At 37.3% G+C, this 18,232-nt stretch overlaps 1 protein-coding gene across 2 annotated transcripts in view; it reads left to right on the forward strand.

The window, feature by feature from the left end:
- LOC120637077 (LIM domain transcription factor LMO4) overlaps positions 1-18,232 on the forward strand; it is a 289,676-nt gene that overhangs the window by 142,863 nt on the left and 128,581 nt on the right. For both annotated transcript variants that reach the window (XM_039908696.1, XM_039908695.1), the window contains exon 2: positions 13,048-13,412. In XM_039908696.1, the coding sequence (XP_039764630.1) occupies positions 13,120-13,412 (293 nt within the window). In that variant the 5' untranslated portion in view covers positions 13,048-13,119. The remainder of the gene's footprint in view (positions 1-13,047; positions 13,413-18,232) is intronic.

The raw sequence follows: 18,232 nt of genomic DNA on the forward strand, positions 1-18,232 counted from the left end.
CCTATAAACAGAGCTACAGTTCATAGGGCAAGGAGCAAGTTCTGCAACATGCCTTCCTGTGTTTATCACTTTGAGGCATAGGTGTGCTTACACCGGCAACCACGCCCTTGAGAGCGGAACATAGTATCGCATTGTGCTTAGCGACAAAAATAGGCATGGCGATAGTACTTCCCCGGACAAGCTCTATCAATTAAAGTTCTACTACTACTACTAAAATCTCGTAACGAAAGAAGAGATCCCCGGAAACCTGTAGCATTAAGTGAATTCGGCCCATGGAGGATGCTCACGTATCTTCAAAACGTTTCGAAAATTACATACCGTTGGTCTATCACGGACATTTAATATATTTGTCGGACGCCCCGTGCCCAGTGCGGCATGACGAGCCGCTCCGCTGGATACGTTGTTTTTTAGATATTTTATTATTTTAGTTTGATATGGATATGGTATGTTTGAAGCAATAATTTCGTAATACAGGAGTTTAAACTACCTGTTTGCAAACATGGACTGAATTAGTATCTTCACTTATTCTTGTTTATATGCTCTTGTGCATTAAAAAAAATCCTGTATACAATACAGGAAGTGTTTTACCTTAGTAGTCTAAAGGGGGTGTCCATAAATATATATTTTTAAAATTAGTTTCGGAGAGAATATGCGGGTTCAAATCCCACAGTTTCTGAAATTTTGTATGATTTTTAAAATAATTTATTGCATAGAAAGAGTTGTTTGTTTTCTAGCTAACCAATAGATATGTAGTTCATTTATTCATCGTACAGGGACGCTAAATCGCTTAGCGCCTCTTCTTTGTCGGAAGGATGGTAAAAAGCGAAGACAGAAGCCTCCTACCAGACCAGAGAAAATTCTTAAACTATAAATTCCCTAATTGCCCCTGCTGGGAATCAAACCCGGAACCTTAAGCTCGAAACCACAGCGCTCACCGCTGCGCCAGAGAGGTTGTCAAATCCTTTGTTTTCTAGCTGAACAATTGATAATACGACTGCTAATTAGCCACAGAAATGTAATATACGAGAGATTCGCTCTCCGAATAGAATATTTAATTTTGAACAAAGTCACAAATTGCGTTAGCTACCAAACTAGATTGGTTTTCATAGCTCCGCGTTGCACGGTCGGCCGCCTCTAATTACGCTCCGTTGAGAGCGCGATCTGGTACATTGTATGCGTTTGTATGGTCATTACACGTGTTTTTCGTCACGACACACCTGTTCGACAATGACAAATTCCGGCCCATTAGTGTCGAGCAAAACGAGCCACTTAATATGCGTGACGCGTGCGACTTGGCCCGTAAAATTTTATTTGAAGTTAATGAAATGTGTTTAGACGATTATTTGCAAGGAGTTTGCGAAGGCGGGAAGAAGCCAATACTTGGCTAACAAGCATACCTGACAAGCATACAATGCAAGTCAATATTGCTTCGTGCTAGTGAACTTGGTCAAATAAAGCAGAAGAACTTTATTACTGATGTATATGATAGTTCAGACTAATAATGCTATCTATATGTATATAAAATAATAATATATCTGTAATTTTTTTTTGATTAATCTATTGGTGTGTGAATATTTCTTTATTCAAATAGACACATAGATTGCACTTTTGATGCGTTGATTACATACAAAATGTGTACATTCGTCAACTTAAAACTAAAGCTTCGGCTAATTTTTTGTGGTGTAAGAGGAAGCCCACAAAAAAATTTGCCGGGTAGCCTTAAGGCTTTTACCGTTGGAAATCTTCAGGGATTCCTAGTGTCAAAAAACCCGACGGTATTCCAACTCGTCACCTGGTTGTTGGCGACGAGAACGCTTTTGCACACATTCGCAAACACGTAAAGCTAAACTCTAAGTTACTTCAAGCAAAACTCTAGTTCAGGCTACAAAAAGTGTCTGCAAAAACTTCTGAATTTTACATGCCGCTAAACGATTTAGTGTTCCGGTGCGATATTCGGTTTCTAAATTGTTAGCCTACTACCATCTTAGACTGTATCATCACTTACTACCAGGTGAGATTAGAGTCAAGGGCTAACTTGTTAAAAATGTTATGCCTATAATACCTTACTTACTGTTAAGAATATATCGGTGTGTCCGTTTTAATAAAAGACTTAAAAAAATCTTGCTGACTAACGTTCTAGTAACTTAGGCTTAGAAGGCTAAAAATTTGCGGTGCGGTTTTGGTAGAGCACCAGAAGTTTTTTGAAAAAAAAATATAAAGGTACAAATAAATAGATTATTTACACACCATACCTTGTGTTGACAATGCCTTATTAACTAGATATGTTATCTAAAGGACAGTCAGTCTTAAAAGTCCGTCATACAGCTTATCCGAAAAATGCTTTACTCCCATGAGTTGTAATGTCAATTTTGAATACTTGTTTTTTTGCTAAACCTTAACATACCAATAGGTATACCAATAGGACTAACTGTCAGTATCTAAAACTAAAAAGTAATAAACATATTCAAAATGCAACGCATCGTCTGAGAGCCATCATTTTGTTGTAGCCGATACTGAATGAAATTACTTTTCAACTTTTCTCTGTTAATTTCACTCGGAAAAGTTTTTTTTCAGCGGCATGGCAAGCAAGTTTTTGATTAAGATTTCCATTCATTTTTTCTGTTATAATATCGGGAAAATCGGAGAGCGAAAATCATCACATGTCCATCCACATTTTTCGCATATATTCCGTTTCTATTCGGTAAAGAGCATTTCTAAAAACGTACGTATTGGTTTTTGTATATTTATTTACAGACGATCTCTAATCTTACTAAAAAAAGTCTAATAAGAAATACCTAGTTATAGAAAAACATTGCACTCGTGTAGAAAATAATTATCAACTTTAAATAATTAAGGATTAAAGATGAAAATGAAAGAATCATTCATATCCATTTTCCTACGTAATTTTTTAGTAAATAAACCTGGTAAATTATGAATATATTATTGGACATTTTACTCTTCATCCATTAATAATTCAATACGATTACAGTTAAAAAAAAATTGCCTCCCCGGCCTACTGCGTCCTCCGCCCGGGTTTCATCACTCTCATGTAATAATAACCGTGAATGCCCGTCAACCCGCATTGGAGAAGCGTGGTGGGCCTCAAAGCCTATAAGAAAGGTAACATTAATAGGCTAATGATGCTGAAGATTAAAATTCAATAATTACTTTTAGAAAGCCGTTTTATTTTCGCATTACTTCATTCAAAGAGTACCGCTTAAGACTCAAATCGAAAGGTTGTTTTGAGGTCACGTCCCATGAATAATGCGCCCGCGCCATTAGTGGTCATTATATGCAAATAATATTGAACATTAGCAGTACTGTAGGTACCTACTCGTTAAATACTTATTCTTATACACTCTTTTGTGTTAGAGTTGTATGGAACAGATAACGATACGGTGTATTTTTATACGACTGCCCAGAAATGGTGCTATATATACCTATTACCATACTAGGTTGGTTGAACGTGCCTTGTGGTGACGGCAGATCGGGTTAGTTTTGTCACCACCCTTCCTCTGCTTTCGAGTGTCGTACGAGGCGCTTTATAGAATATAACAGAAAGCGGGAGACAGCATCCTCTGTGCTACTACTACCATAGCGCTGTGATTATGGGCAAACCCTCCCATTGAGTATGTTATTGAAATAATAGGTAAATAAAATAAATAAATAAATATACTACCACAATACACGCATCGCCATCTAGCCCCAAAGTAAGCGTAGCTTGTGTTATGAGTACTAAAATGACAGATGAATATTTTTATAAATAATATACATAAATACTTATAATATACAGATAAACACCCAGACACTGAAAAACATCCATGTTCATACAAACATTTTCCAGTTATGGGAATCGAACCCACGGCCTTGGACTAAGAAAGCAGGGTCTCAGCCCACTGCGCCAACCAGCCTCCAAGTAATAAGGTGTGTATTATTTCATTTTAAGGTTTACTATTATCTTTCTTAGTGGGTATGAGCTCGACATCACTTTTGGGGGTCCGAGTTAAGTAATTCAAATATGACTTGCTTCAATTGGGAGGAAAGCTGCATGCCTGAGAGTTCTACCATAATGTTCTCAAAGGTGTATGGAGTTTGTTTCGTTTAATTTTTTACTTTACCTCACTTTTTTTATTTTTTATTTTTAAACATGTACTTAAAAGTAACGAAAAGATTGTTTACCTATATTATAAGACAAGTTAGAAAAAATGTAGGGTTTATTAAATTTTACGTACGTACACTCGCGCCCAAAGTTCATCCACTCCCTGCATATTTACAGTTACGGATGATTTCTGAGAATGCGAATGAAATTTTAAAATCTCGTCCGATTGGGCAAAATTAATCAACGGTGCGGGTCGTCAGTGAAATGTATGTTTTATGTTCGGCGGGAGTGGGCCCCGATTGACCGCAGTTTTTTAATTAGTGTGGTTGTGAGGAAACCAAATTAGTTTTATAGTGTTTCACACTCGTGCGGTGTAGGCTGGTGTTTTAATTTAACTGTTGATAACTACATTTTCGAAATAATTTAATTAGACCCATTACTTTACTAAAGGTGCTAGAAAACCAAATGAATTTTATAGTTTTGCACACTCATATGTCGTGCTTTTTGATAACCATTATTTATGTTTACTATAATTGACGTCAGTTTAAATTAAATTGGCCTTAAATTATCTAATTATAATAATTGAGAAAGTTCATGTTTTGGCGAAAACACACCAACTATATTTTAATAATATTAACACAATAAACAGTACAATCAAAAATAAAATTATAGAAATAAATATGCCAGACGAGAACATAGCGTTTGAAATGTTGTACACAAAATACGAAAAAAATAAATGTAATTCTTCATTTTTTTATTAATTTAATTAAAAGAACTTTTTTTTTAAATTCTATGATAACAGTGTGTGACTGCATGACAAAATAAGTAGCGATTATAAATTTTCGTCAGTGTTTCATTGAGATAACCAAAGTGTGGCGATCAAAAATTTTTTTTTATAGTCAGCACACTCCAATATATTGATAGTTTAAAAATTATAAATAGCAGACAGGAAAGTTCCACTGACAACAGTTCGAAGACAGACTGTTTTGTATGAGGTTTGTCTAGAAAGTACAAGTTTATTTAATATATACTATAGTCTATCCAGTATATCCAATAAAGATTAAAGTTTAGCCATATTACCTCGAAATGGAACAAAAGCGGGACAAAACGTCGGGGTTACTTGGCGTTTTGGGAGAGGGCGCCGGTGCAACGTCTTGCCTCACCCCCTAATTAGGCCCACATTCTCATTCCATTTTCGCGTCCAATTTCGTTATTTGTTTTAATTGCGTTTTTCGTGGGCTCTACCCTGAGGCTTGCAGTTTATGTATTCTAAATGCTTTTCTTAATCCATAAGCAGAAAAGTGTTAAGACAGACCAAAATAGAATAAACCTTAATAGATTATGTGATTATGATTATAAACTCCTCTGTTAAACCTTTTTAACAGTGGAGTCTATATCTGAGCCTAACCTGGGCTGTGAAAAGATAGCCTATTCATAGATATTGTCTATGAACCAATAATCTTCATCTAATTTCAATCTCTTTTAATACAACACTAGTCATCTGCCCTGACTTCGCAGAAGTCGAAGTAAATTTTAGAAAAAAGTAGTGAAGTTGAAGTAATGCAATTTTATTTTTTAAGCGACTATGTTACAAAAGATTTTTATTAAAATTATAATTTAAAAATTATATCCCCCTATTATAACCCAAGGTATAAAATTAGCTTGTCCTCCTGCCAAAACACAGAAACAGGGAATAGGAGAAGTAAATCCCCGTCTATTATTACACGCATATTATTTCCACTTGTGCTCTAATTGCACGGGGAGGTACTATAGCTGCGAGAGAAGATGATTTTTTATCTTTTCCCCGGGGAGAAAATTGTCCCCTGGCTATGCTAGGTTCAGTTGAAAACACTTGGCTATAAACCAATTAACACTTCGCAAGGCATGCAAGGAACAAGGCGAAAAAAGTGCCGCCAGGTGTCCTCACCGGAACACACAGACAGTATGCAGTGTAACACAGAAACAGGGAAAAGGAGAAGTATATCCCCGTTTATTATTATACGTATATTATTTCCACTTGTGCTCTAATTGCACGGGGAGTTGAAAAAGCTGCGAGATAAGATGATTTTTTATCTTTTCCCCGGGGAGAAAATCGTCCCCTGGCCATGCTAGGTTCAGTTGAAAACAGTTGGCTATAAACCGATCCACACTTCGCAAGGCATGCAAGAAACAAGTAGAACACAGTGCCGCCCGGTGTACTAATCGGAATAGATAGTATGCAGTGTTTAATCACTCTTCAACTAACAGTTGTAAATGTTTGGCAGTGATAAAACCCTGCTGCACCGACGTTTATCATTATCAACCCAATAAGTGCGTATACCCTGGCGAGAGCTGGAGGAGGCCTTTGCCGTGAGGCACACAGAGCTAAGGGACTTGATTTAATGATAAAATTAAATGTAAAAACTTAATATAACTCTTCTCTGAAATAAAAGGCTATTTTATTTTTATTTTATTTTATTTTTAAGTGTGTATAGTTTAGGCTTGATTGGTAGACGTAAAATGCCTTTAAACATCATAGGAACTCTCAGTCATGCAGGTTTACTCACGCTGTTTTCCTTCACCTTAAATTACTGCATCGCCGGTATGACGCTTTGATTAATAAGAGCCGTAGACTTTCGATACAAATTTTAACATTATTGTGGTGATAACTATGTTACTAAACTTAAAACTAAAGCTGCGTGGTTACTAAACGCGACGTCGTTTGGCGGGATAGAGGGCGCCAAAGTGCAACGTCTTCCGCCCACAGCTCTAATTAGGCTCACATTCTCATTCCATTTTCGCGTTCAATTTCGCCGACGGTTCCGCTTTAATTACGTTATACGCGGGCGATGCGTTGTTGTTCTTAAAAGTTTAGTGTTTGTGATCGATTACACAGTGCGGTCGACGGTGTTTATTGATTAACTGTTAGTGGTTGGGCTACTCGCGTAGATTAACTATTGTATTTTCCGCTTGTTTCAAACTTAAAAGATATTATGTGATTTTATTTTTTAATTCCACTACGCCCTTGACTGCAATTTCACCTGCTAGCAAGATGGTAACGGGCTAACCTGGTTATTATCACTAACATGTGGAAATAGTCGTTAAAGCCCACCAACCCGCATTGCAGCAGCTGTGTGTCTTCTCTAAAACCGTCTCCGCTGTTATTGCAGTCAAGCGCTTATCTATAAACATAAAAAAAAACAGAATATTTTCTAAATTGGGTCTGGTCTGGTAGGAGACCTATTCTGCTATTACCAACTTGCTGGGAAAGTCTCTACCATAGAGATCACTTACCATAAGGTGAAACTACTACACTAAAGGTTGCTACTTCGCCAAGGTGGTTTGACTTGTAGTTGCAGGTTTCATGAAAAAATTAAATTATTCAATACCTAACAAGTTTAATTAATGCCTTCCTCCAAATTAGACCTTTCTTTTTATTGGCCATAAAAGTCTTATATTATTATAACTTATATATATTTTTATGATCTCCGCAAAGTTCTGCTTAGCTTAATCGTCTGAGATGATTATCTATATAATAACATAAAAAAATGGGTGTGTGTTTGCGTTCGCCTAACTTGAAAGTAGGCGATAGAATCAAATTTCTATTATAAAAGGAACAGCTCTTCCGGCAATGTAGTAAGTATTCTCTAAGCATACCACCATTTATTTCCATTGTAGGTTTTACAGGTATTGATCTAGATCAAAAACCTTATTAGGTTCGTACATAGAGTGCCTTTAAAACCTTTCCCTATTCAGTAAAGTTCATTCCGTCGTAAAAACTTGTAAACTCATCGAGCCCGTAATAAACACTGAAACGTGTGCAGGGCTGTCGCGATTTCCAAAATATCTAGATTTTAATCATTAACACATAAAAATTATTCAGATAACGTGATTAGTGATGCGAGATTATAATTTAATTAATTGACACAGTTTTTTTATGTTCTTCCATTTAGAGAGGACAAATAAAAGAACATTTCAAGGCTAGTGTGGAAATGACAATTCTACACTTAATGATAATAATATCATTTATTTCTTTCATCAAAATTGCACATACAATGAGATGACGAACTGGCTATCCTAGCTAGATTTTATCTGTGTTAAGGATAACCAGCCCTCGCCCCCGGAAAATACATAGACAGATTGAAATTATTATATTGTGTGTGTGTGTTTGTGTGTGGGTGTGGGTGTGTGTGTGTGAACACTCGCAATGAACGACGATTTTTAATACTTGCGTAAAAGGAAATCATTTAATCCAAAAACAGTTTAATCTTTGGAAAAGTAATAATTATCTACCATTACAGAAATGTGATTTCGCAGAAGTAAGTTTTTTTTTTAAGTCATGGCATTTTCAATAACAATAATATATCTAAATTTAAAACAAATTTAATGATTTTTTACATTAACTTAATAAATTTGTGTATTTAAAAAAAAATACTTTAACAATTACAAACGATCGGATAAGTCTATAATGTGATGGCCGTGTAATTCGGTGCAACCCTAGATGTAGCAAATGCCGGGTGATAAAATGTCTAACAAGATGACTTACAGTTTCGTTAAACATTCGAATGTGCAGTTCATCGCTGTAATTGAAAAAAAAAACACTTAACAGGTAAATAGAGGGTTGTGAGGAGGCTCGTTCGGCGCTCCTCTTTGTTGTCGGGTGGTTGCTAATAAGATTTTTAAACGGCAACAAAGTATCCAATCAATGGTGCTTGAATAATGAAAATGGCACCTGCGAGGTTCCCAGGCCACCCTCGGCCTAAACACGCACCGAGTTACGCGGGAAAAAAGCTGACTATGCAATACACAACTCTAAATCTTTACTTATAGAACTCAATTCACACTGGCGCTATGTGGGACTTAAACAGATAATATAAGTTTGACTAATTATACGCAACGGTATTTCGTGTTTAAAAAAATTACGTAAATTCTACGTGCGGCTAACAGCGAACAATGGACTTGTAATACAAGTGGAATGTAAGATCGCAGAAATTACAAATTGAAACAAAACTGCTTTAAAAAATTACAGATACCATCAAAGTTTGTAATGCTTATTGTTATTTTGTCCAAAATGTTCATATTAATTTAAATAAATAATATAAGGTTCTTGTTAACTAAATTTCCTAAGATTACTCGTAGCAACAAGTCATTTAAAGAAAATAAAACTATTTGTATATATAAGGACCATCATTATCATCATCAATAGTCTATAACAGTCCACTGCTGGACTAAAGGCTTCTCCCAATTGGAGGGTTTATCCGTAATCACTACGTTGGCGATCGCAGTAGGTGGTAGTAGCAGCACAGAGGACGCTGCTGCCTGTTATGGTGGTGACAAGAACAACTGTATTCTGATCTGCCGTCACCACATAGCACGAATAATGATGTGGTTGTAAATTATTATCATACTAGCTTATAACGTACAACTTACTCAGCACGGACCTTCATTCTCTTAGGAGCTAGGGATCTAGAGCTTAAACGTGCTCTCCGATGTAAAAGTAGGCATGGACAGCGCCAATTTTCTTATTCTGGTCTTATACAAAATTAAGGAGTTATCTAAGGAGGTCAGAAAACTTTATGACAAATATCAAGTGTCCAGTAAGCGTAGGCAGTAGTGAATATCTTTTAAGTAGCCCCGATGAGGGTGGCATGTTCAGAATTGAACAAACCCTCCATAAAAAAAAAAAATGAAACAATTAACCCTCATTTCTTTAGCCAGCGGAGTACCTATTACTGCTGGGCCAAGCAAATAAAAAAAATATTATCTCAGGATAAAATATGCTATATTTTAACTTTAGAGAGATATCACATTAAAACAAACATGAAAGATTAACAATGTCATATCGTTGCATTATCTAAAATTGAAGGTCAATGACATCAGTGGAATAGTTAATAGTTGTTGTACAATCACGTTCCATTCCAAAGTTTTTATTGTGGTTATAAATCAACCGTTAATCCGGCTAATGGAAGCTTGAGAGCGATTACAATCTTCGAAAGCTACGTGCATCGAAACACGTGTTTGCAAAATGATCTAAACTTACTACGACAAATCTTACTCTAGACTTTTGGGTGTGGATTAAAATAATTTAGCTACGTCGTTATAACGTAATCTTACACATTCACATACATTATTATTTTTATATTTGGAAAGCAAACAGCTATAAATAAATTGTTACAGTGTATAAATCAATTATAAATTTCACTAATAATTATTAATCTTAATGATACGTGAGTTATGCAATATTGATAAAGCAATATTGTTGTGTTTATATGTTTTTGTTTAATAGTGTTATTTTCATTGCATCCAACATAAATAAACTATTTCGTGCAATGAAAACGTTTCACCTGATCATCTCATCAGCATCCTTATCTTCAATAAAATCAGAGCTAGGACTTTTGGATGGAAATAATTTAATGAATTGGAAAGCCAAAAAATTATGGTCCTGTTTAAAAGAAAGGAATCGAATTCCAATTTCGAATGAATATGGTTCATTTGTGTGCTCCTGTCTTTTTCACTCAACAAACCAGCATTAGAGTATCAACCACTGCTAGTTTATTTTCATCAGCTTATTACAGATTTTGGTTATTCTTTTTTGGTTTGGTAGCTACATTATACTTCAGAGAGACCATTTTAATTTGGTGAAGATTTATTGTATGGACCCTGGAGTAATCGAGGGAACTCTTTAATTATTATGGGCACACCTATAGCAATTTGAGTATTTTTTAAAGGAACCCGTGCATTTTCTATCGAAGAACCCCATATGGTCAAGGTTAACTGATTATGAAGACCATGAATGACCAGATCAATACAATAATTAGTATTTCACGGATTTGCTTCGATTATGGTATTTAGCTGCTAAGCAATTTATGCTCGTCACAGTAAAAACGCTGATGGTTAAGTGCTTTGAGAACTCCTGAACAATTAACAACCCGGTCTCGGGAAAAGAAAGAATAATTGCAAAACTACCCAATAAAAAGCAAGAAATAAATATTTTCTACAAAGTTTGGTTGCGTAAGATTTTCCACACTTCACAAATTAATTGCATAATAATACATATTATGACCAGTCAACTGCCCATGTTGGGGTCTAGCTACACTGTGATGCTGGGTCGTCATTGCTGTACCTTGTTCATAGGTCCTCCGTGCCTTTGCATGTCGCTTTAGCAGTTTAATATACTGAAGTAGATATAACGTATAGGGTAAATAAATTACGACAGTATTATTAAAGAGTTAAGCAAATTCGGCTTATTTCTGTAACTTTATTCTTATTTCTTGCTTAGACCACTCCATTGTCAAAATGATTACAAAAAAAATCAATTAATGGAAAAGTGGCTGTCAAAGCATTGCCGATGCATGCCCTAGATAGCCCTTGCGAAATGTACCTTGCCCATATCAAATTAAACTCTTACCCCGCCACTGTAGATAGTATACGTCTTTTCATAATTTTCCCGATTTTCTCAGAACTTTCTTATGAGACGAATAGAACTGTGAGTCACAGTTCTGTGACGTAATCTGACGTAAATGGAGCCAGCGGATCCGCGTAGTTCGGGTGCGATTTAACGAAGTGCTTATGGATGCACGCGAGGCCCGCTCATTAGTACGCACGCAACTCGGTCATGGGGTACACTACACGCCACCTATACCCGACCCTTATAGCCTTCATTAGACATAGCCGACAACGGGTAATGGCTTTCAACACGCTCGAGTCTTGCTGTGCAACTACCAACCCGACAATATTTACATCTGCCCAACTCACGCTATATCATTCCTGCCCGCTGATATTTTATTCGGGGCACGCCAGCATAATCTACGGTTACAACTTTAGTACAACCCTTCGAAGCTTTGGACACAGAAATTAACCAAATTACATTCGGCAAAGCAAATCGCTCCAAAAGAAAGGGCTGCTGAAATAATTGTCTACTTTACTCTCGGAGAAATAGAATTACAATCTAAATTAATTACGCTTTTAAAGCGTCCGTTATTCTTAATTAGTTTCTGCACCGCAGCGGAAGCTCCCGCGCCCGCCTCGCGTTCTCTTAATGAAGGGTAGTTTCAAATCAGTACGTTTGATCAACTCCTGCAGTCTTAATTACGGCACCCGTTCCGCGCGGGACAATCCTGTTATTTATGACTACATAAGCTTGATTATTCTTTAATGAATACTTGTTTTAAAACGTTTAATTAAGTTTTATGGCGACAGGAGCGCCCAGACGACGTCCCGCCGCTCCGCCGGCCGCGAGCTAATTGGATCGGGTTGACGCACCGCCGCCCCGCGCCCCGCGGATACCCCCATCCCCATCCTAATTGTATGAAATTGCTAATTGGAAAATTTTATAAACGCCCCGGCCCATAGACCTATGCTGTAATCAAAAAGTTGTAATATAGAACAGTGAACGCAAAAAGTTCTATTACAAGAAAAAAAACTTTCCAAGTTCAGTTGGACTGCAGTTTTCTTATTTCGTCGTTTCAAATATGCGCGGTTATTCTACAGCTTTCAGCGTGACGCAATGTATTTTGAGTAAAAAATAAACTAAATTTTATTTACTACAGTACAAAAACACCCAACGCGATAATCAATGATTTTTTTCGGGTGTTAATCTGTGTGGTCAAACGATGCCAATTGTCTGCATGTCAAGATACATTGTGATTCCAGGGAAAAACCACGAATGCTACTTTGATGAGACCTTAATGTTTGGTGCATTTTCACCGAACGAAAAAAGATTCAAAATAAAAAGAGACTCGTTATTAGTATATTCAAATTAAAATGAATAAATAATAACTACTTTTTAAATTAACTTGTAAACCTGTTAAGATAATTTATCTGTAATAATAAAAACAATTACATTCATTCTTTTTCCCGATCATTCTTCGAATTGGGTATAGTAATTTTGTGTCAGGTTGGGTGTTGTATACATTGTGGTGTTTAGTGATTGATTGAAATGTTCTTGAACTTTCTTATATTGTCCACAGGGCGTGTAATTGTGGTGGTCGGTGCGAGCGGTTCCCGCTCCAAACGTCAAGCTGGCAGCGAGTGCGCTGAGTATGAACCCGCACTACCACGGGTACGCGGAGCTAAGCTCACCGCACCCGCCCTCGCCGGAGGCGGCGTTCGCGGCGAACGGCCACGACTATCCACACAACAACAACAATCCAGCACTCAAAGAGTGTGCAGGTTGCGGAGGCAAAATTGTAGAGAGGTTTCTCCTACACGCCCTCGACAGATACTGGCACCACGGCTGTCTAAAATGCACGTGCTGCGGACAAGCGTTAGCGGATATGGGACGCTCGTTTTACTTCAAAGGGGGGATGATATTATGCAAAAGCGACTACACAAGGTTAGTTCATATCTTATAACAGATTCTCAGCTAGATCTACATACACTAAATAGTCTCTGTAATATGTATTCTCGCATAACTTATTGGAACACTGACATAATAAGTGTATTGGAACAACAAATTTGAATCATTATTATTATGATTTGATTGTTTTTAAAATGAAAGGCAATTCGGAAAACTGAAATAATCGTGGGATACAGTTTTGTGTTGCATTACAGCTTTATATATATCTTACTAGCTCCTGCCCGCGACGTCTGCGTGGACTTCAGAATTGGGTCTAAAGCTTCGCTCGTTAACAATTTTTGATCCTACAACGGGAACTATTTGAGAGATAGGTATAGAGAGTACATACCCTTTTCAATACCATAGGTGACATGCATACCAAATTTCAGAGCTGTCTGCCCGCGAATTAGGAATAGGGATAAAAAGGTAAAGGTAAAGGTAGCCTTTGTTCTTTTCCATGCCAAAGGCTACACGCATGCCAAATTTCATCCAAATCCGTTCAGCCGTTTTCGCGAGATTGAGTGACAAACATCCTTTCTTTTGTACTCTCAGTTAGTAGATGATGTATCCTACATCATAATACATTTTATGCTAGCAACCTTTTATTTGCTAGGAGTATACAATTGCCGCTGTCAAGTTATGCGTTTTGTATAAAAACAAACATTTAGCAACTTGCTGGGAAAGTTGGAAATTTAGCTCTTCGGAAATGATTGGATTGGAACTCCTAAACTAATCATATCAAACCACTTGCAATCAATACAATAGTAAATCCTATTATTTTAGGTAAATACCATAGCGACATACTTAAATTATTTTGAAATTTAAAAAAAACCTTTCTTTTAATATAGAGGAAGGTACGAAATAAGGAATTCATAAAATGAAATGCTCAGTGTACGCAGGCACGTTAATTAGTACCTGGTCAGACGTTAGTATTCGATCCACCTCGGCCGATCATCGCCATTGATTATCCATAAAAGGCGGAGTTTTTAGTGCATCATCTAACGATGACAATAGCGTGTCTGTCAAACGTTTCGAACACCCAAAAAAATAACCCGAGAAAGCCCCGGGCGCATTGTTATGAAAATGCTTTGAGCCGTTGTATTTCTACCTGTGAAAGGGACAAAAAGTGCAGCTTTGCGCAGCAACCAATCGTTGGAATCTCTAAAGCCCGCTAAATTGGCATCGTTAAAAAACTTAAGGACTAATTTAGTACGCCGGTAACAAAGTTTTTGTTATATTTTCGCATTAATTAATTGCAACGATGTTGTACCACCCGCATTCTTATTTTTTAATAGGACACTTTCACACAATTATATTATAATACGATAAATAATTGATGTACGATTAACGATATTGGACTAAATCTTACCGTGGCTTTGCCCGTGAGCAAAGTTTTCTTGTAATTTGTGTAGGTAACCCTATTTTCCTACTAATGCTATCTAGTAGAAATTGCTGCGTGAAAGAACAAACTGATTTTTTTCACATTTATAATAATCGTGATTTTTTAAAGTAAAAAGTGTTCTAAGATTTCCAACATATACAAAATGGATTTTATGAAGTTTGCTTTGTATCTTAAGCAATTCGACCATTTTAGAATGAAGAGGAAATTAAAAAAAAAATCGTTTTAGAAAAATATTTAGTGCTTAATAAAGAAAGAGATTCAGACTTTTGCGCATTTGAACTAAAAAACAACACGCTTTAAACTGCGTCAATCAAAGTAAATTATACTAATTTGATGTGCCAATAATGCTTTTGTATGCGCTTCGCAGGCGTTAATTTTGTCTTTTTAAAAAAAGAATTGAGAAATGTACTTTTTTGTGGTAAAAGTAACTCTTTATCTCCTTTTCTGCACCACTGATTTATATGCAATCTGTTAATTAGTTGAATTGTGAAACGTAGCAAACTCGCATTTACATTTATAATATTAGTTAGGATATACTCCGATGATTTTTGCGGAGAGCCTTCTGTGGATGGGTGTACTCGTAGGTACTAGAGCGAGGACCGGCGCCGCTCCGGTCTCGCACGTGGACCGCAGCTGCCTCGGGCGCCCTCGACGTTAATTAGCTAAACGCAAGGAATTCAACCCAATTAACTAAGTCCACCACCCTGCTGTGGTACACGGCTCTCGTTATAATTACACCCTGATTTTCTGTACGTTTCTACCTCTAGCCACTTAACGAGGGCCGTGTACGGAGTATTTTTTGTTAATAAATTGACCAGGTTTTCTCTGCAATATATCCAGTGGGCAGTCTAGAATTGATTGTGATTCACAAGTGCATTAAAGAAACTCAAGTTGCGGCAGAGGCAGTTGCAGGGAATTTTATATATTTGCTGTGCGTATTAGAAACAAAAAAGGTTTTCGACGAATACGCCTCGCGGTACGATAGTAGAAATGTATGGGTGGAACCGAATCGTATAGTTTCTGAGCACTCTCTCCGACATCATATCCTGTGAAATACTATCTAATTATGAAAATGTTCCAAACATTGCAAATTTTGCTTTAAGTTTTGCACAGCCATGATAGTCTTGCTTCGTAGCACGATTATCCACTGAACCCAAAACATCAAACTGGTCCTTTGGCAGAGACGTGTGGCTGCAGTACTCCCTGCACGAACGTAAAGTTCTTACTCACTATTACATGGTATATATATTATGGTGTATCCGCTTTATAATTTCGAGCTCACCCTATTTGCCATTCATAAAGGAAATATAAATTCGTTTTACACTGATTTCCCTTGTTTACCGGCGGTCGGGAACCAAACTAGGAGCGAAGATTGGGCCGACCGCGGCGCGGGTCGTGCGTCGTAGATTCGATAAAGCTCGTCTCACAGTTGACAGAGACGGCGCGGCCTAACGAGCGGCGGGGCGCGGGGGACGCAGGGGGATGAAGAAGTGCGGTTCCGTGCATGTCTCTGCTGATTGACCCGCGTCACTCGGCAAACAACAACTAACGAGTCGGCCCTGCGCCTCCAGGTACGGTAATTCGCTCGAATCACTCCCGCGGCGGCCGCTTGCCGGCTCGCAGGTTGTCGCTCACTGCATACAAGTGCCGAAATCTGCATATCTTTTTAACAGTCGCGGTAACAAATTATGCCAATGCCATGTCGTTTAGGGGTCAGTTATCTATAGAAAAATTAATTTGTTTTCTTTATTAAATTTTCTTTGCTTGCAAGATACAGTTATTTAAACATTTTATTGGCGTTTGTAGATGAAGTTTAATTTTTTTTTTCTTGATTTTTGGTCCTTATCATATCAACCCATTACTAGTCCACTGCAGAGTACGGCTCTCCTCCCACAATGAGAAGGGTCTAAGACCGTAGTCCACTACGCTGGCCCAGTGAGGTGGACTTCACATACCTTTCAATTGCTTAAAACGCACATAACTTATAAAAGTTGCGTGTGTACTGGGATTCGACCCGAAAATAAAGTCGCAGTCCTACCCACTGGGCTATCAACGCTTCCTTAATAGAACATTCGTTTGAAAATCGATGATCGCTCGCTAAATCGAAATCGATTGACCTTAACAATAGTAAAGGACAACCTAAAACTGTGTCATTGGTCTACAGGTTGGTAAGCACTGCAGATTACTGGGTCTGGGTCATTTCGAAAATTGTTAGGTACTCGTAGGTCATGGTTTATATTACGAAAATTCTGAAAGTAACAAATCTAAATTAAGAGAGCACGTAAATTCCAGTTATTATCACTAATATAATGATTGTAATGATTAGGGCCCGCCAACCCGAAAGTAGCGGGGAAAGTCCAAAGTCCAAATCTCTCCTATGAGAGTCTCTGAGACTTATCTGTGAAACCGAAACTCTAATAGTTTTTGAGTAAACCATTGCCTTATTTTTTACTAAAAGAAATCAGATAGAGCCAGCTAGGTACTATGCACGTGTCGGTCTTTTATCTTCAATAGGGTTGACATAAGTAAACACTTTGAATGTTTTTGTTTAGTTTGTATGAAAAAATAATTATGCTTATTTTGATTAAATATTTTTACAGGGTGATTTCTTATGAAATATTCATGCATATGCATCCTTCAACAGTATTTCGTATTTACGTTACGCGTTGAGTACAGTGTGCACTAACCCCTTCGAGTCGTCACTGATTGAGACTCCTTAACAAAATTAACGCTCAGTCGCGCAAACAAAATGCCGCGTTTATCAACCGCCTTTTGTTCCCGATATGATGAATTGCGGTCTCTCACCACAAAGACGATCATGATGTTCCACGTTGATTACTGTTTACGCGCAAAATTAGTCGCGGAGTTGCCATCTCTATTCACTATACGCGTGCGTTACACAAAAGCTAACGTAAACGTTTAAATAAACAGCTCAATTATTATGATTTTACAATGATTAATAACACCTTTTGTTTGCGAGAATATGCGTACAAATAATCTGCTGTATTTTAATATAATTAAGATGCGTGCGTATTTTAGGCTGTTCTGCACCGATGTCAAAACTGGCTAAGAGCCTGCCATACGCTGTCCGCACACGGAAATAACAGAAATGCCGAATATTGTCAAATATTGAGGGTGTGCGAGCAGTCTCAGAGCTTGATGGCGAAACTTCGATGTGTTATTTAGTTCTGAATTGATTACCTTGGGGCTTGGCTGTTATCACACCAGAAGTTAAGCGATAATTTAGTCTATAAGGTGGAGCGGGCTTGTCTAGAAAATTCCAATTCACTCTTTAATTTAAGGTATTGTTAATAAGGAAGCCGGAAAAGCTAGATTTGGGCTTAGTAGATAGCGCTTCGTTCGTGTCTATGGTAGATAAGTTAACTTAGTTAATATAAGTGTTCTACCACATAAT

The sequence above is a fragment of the Pararge aegeria genome, chromosome 3 (assembly GCF_905163445.1).
Source record: "Pararge aegeria chromosome 3, ilParAegt1.1, whole genome shotgun sequence".
Classification (NCBI taxonomy): Eukaryota; Metazoa; Arthropoda; class Insecta; order Lepidoptera; family Nymphalidae; genus Pararge; species Pararge aegeria.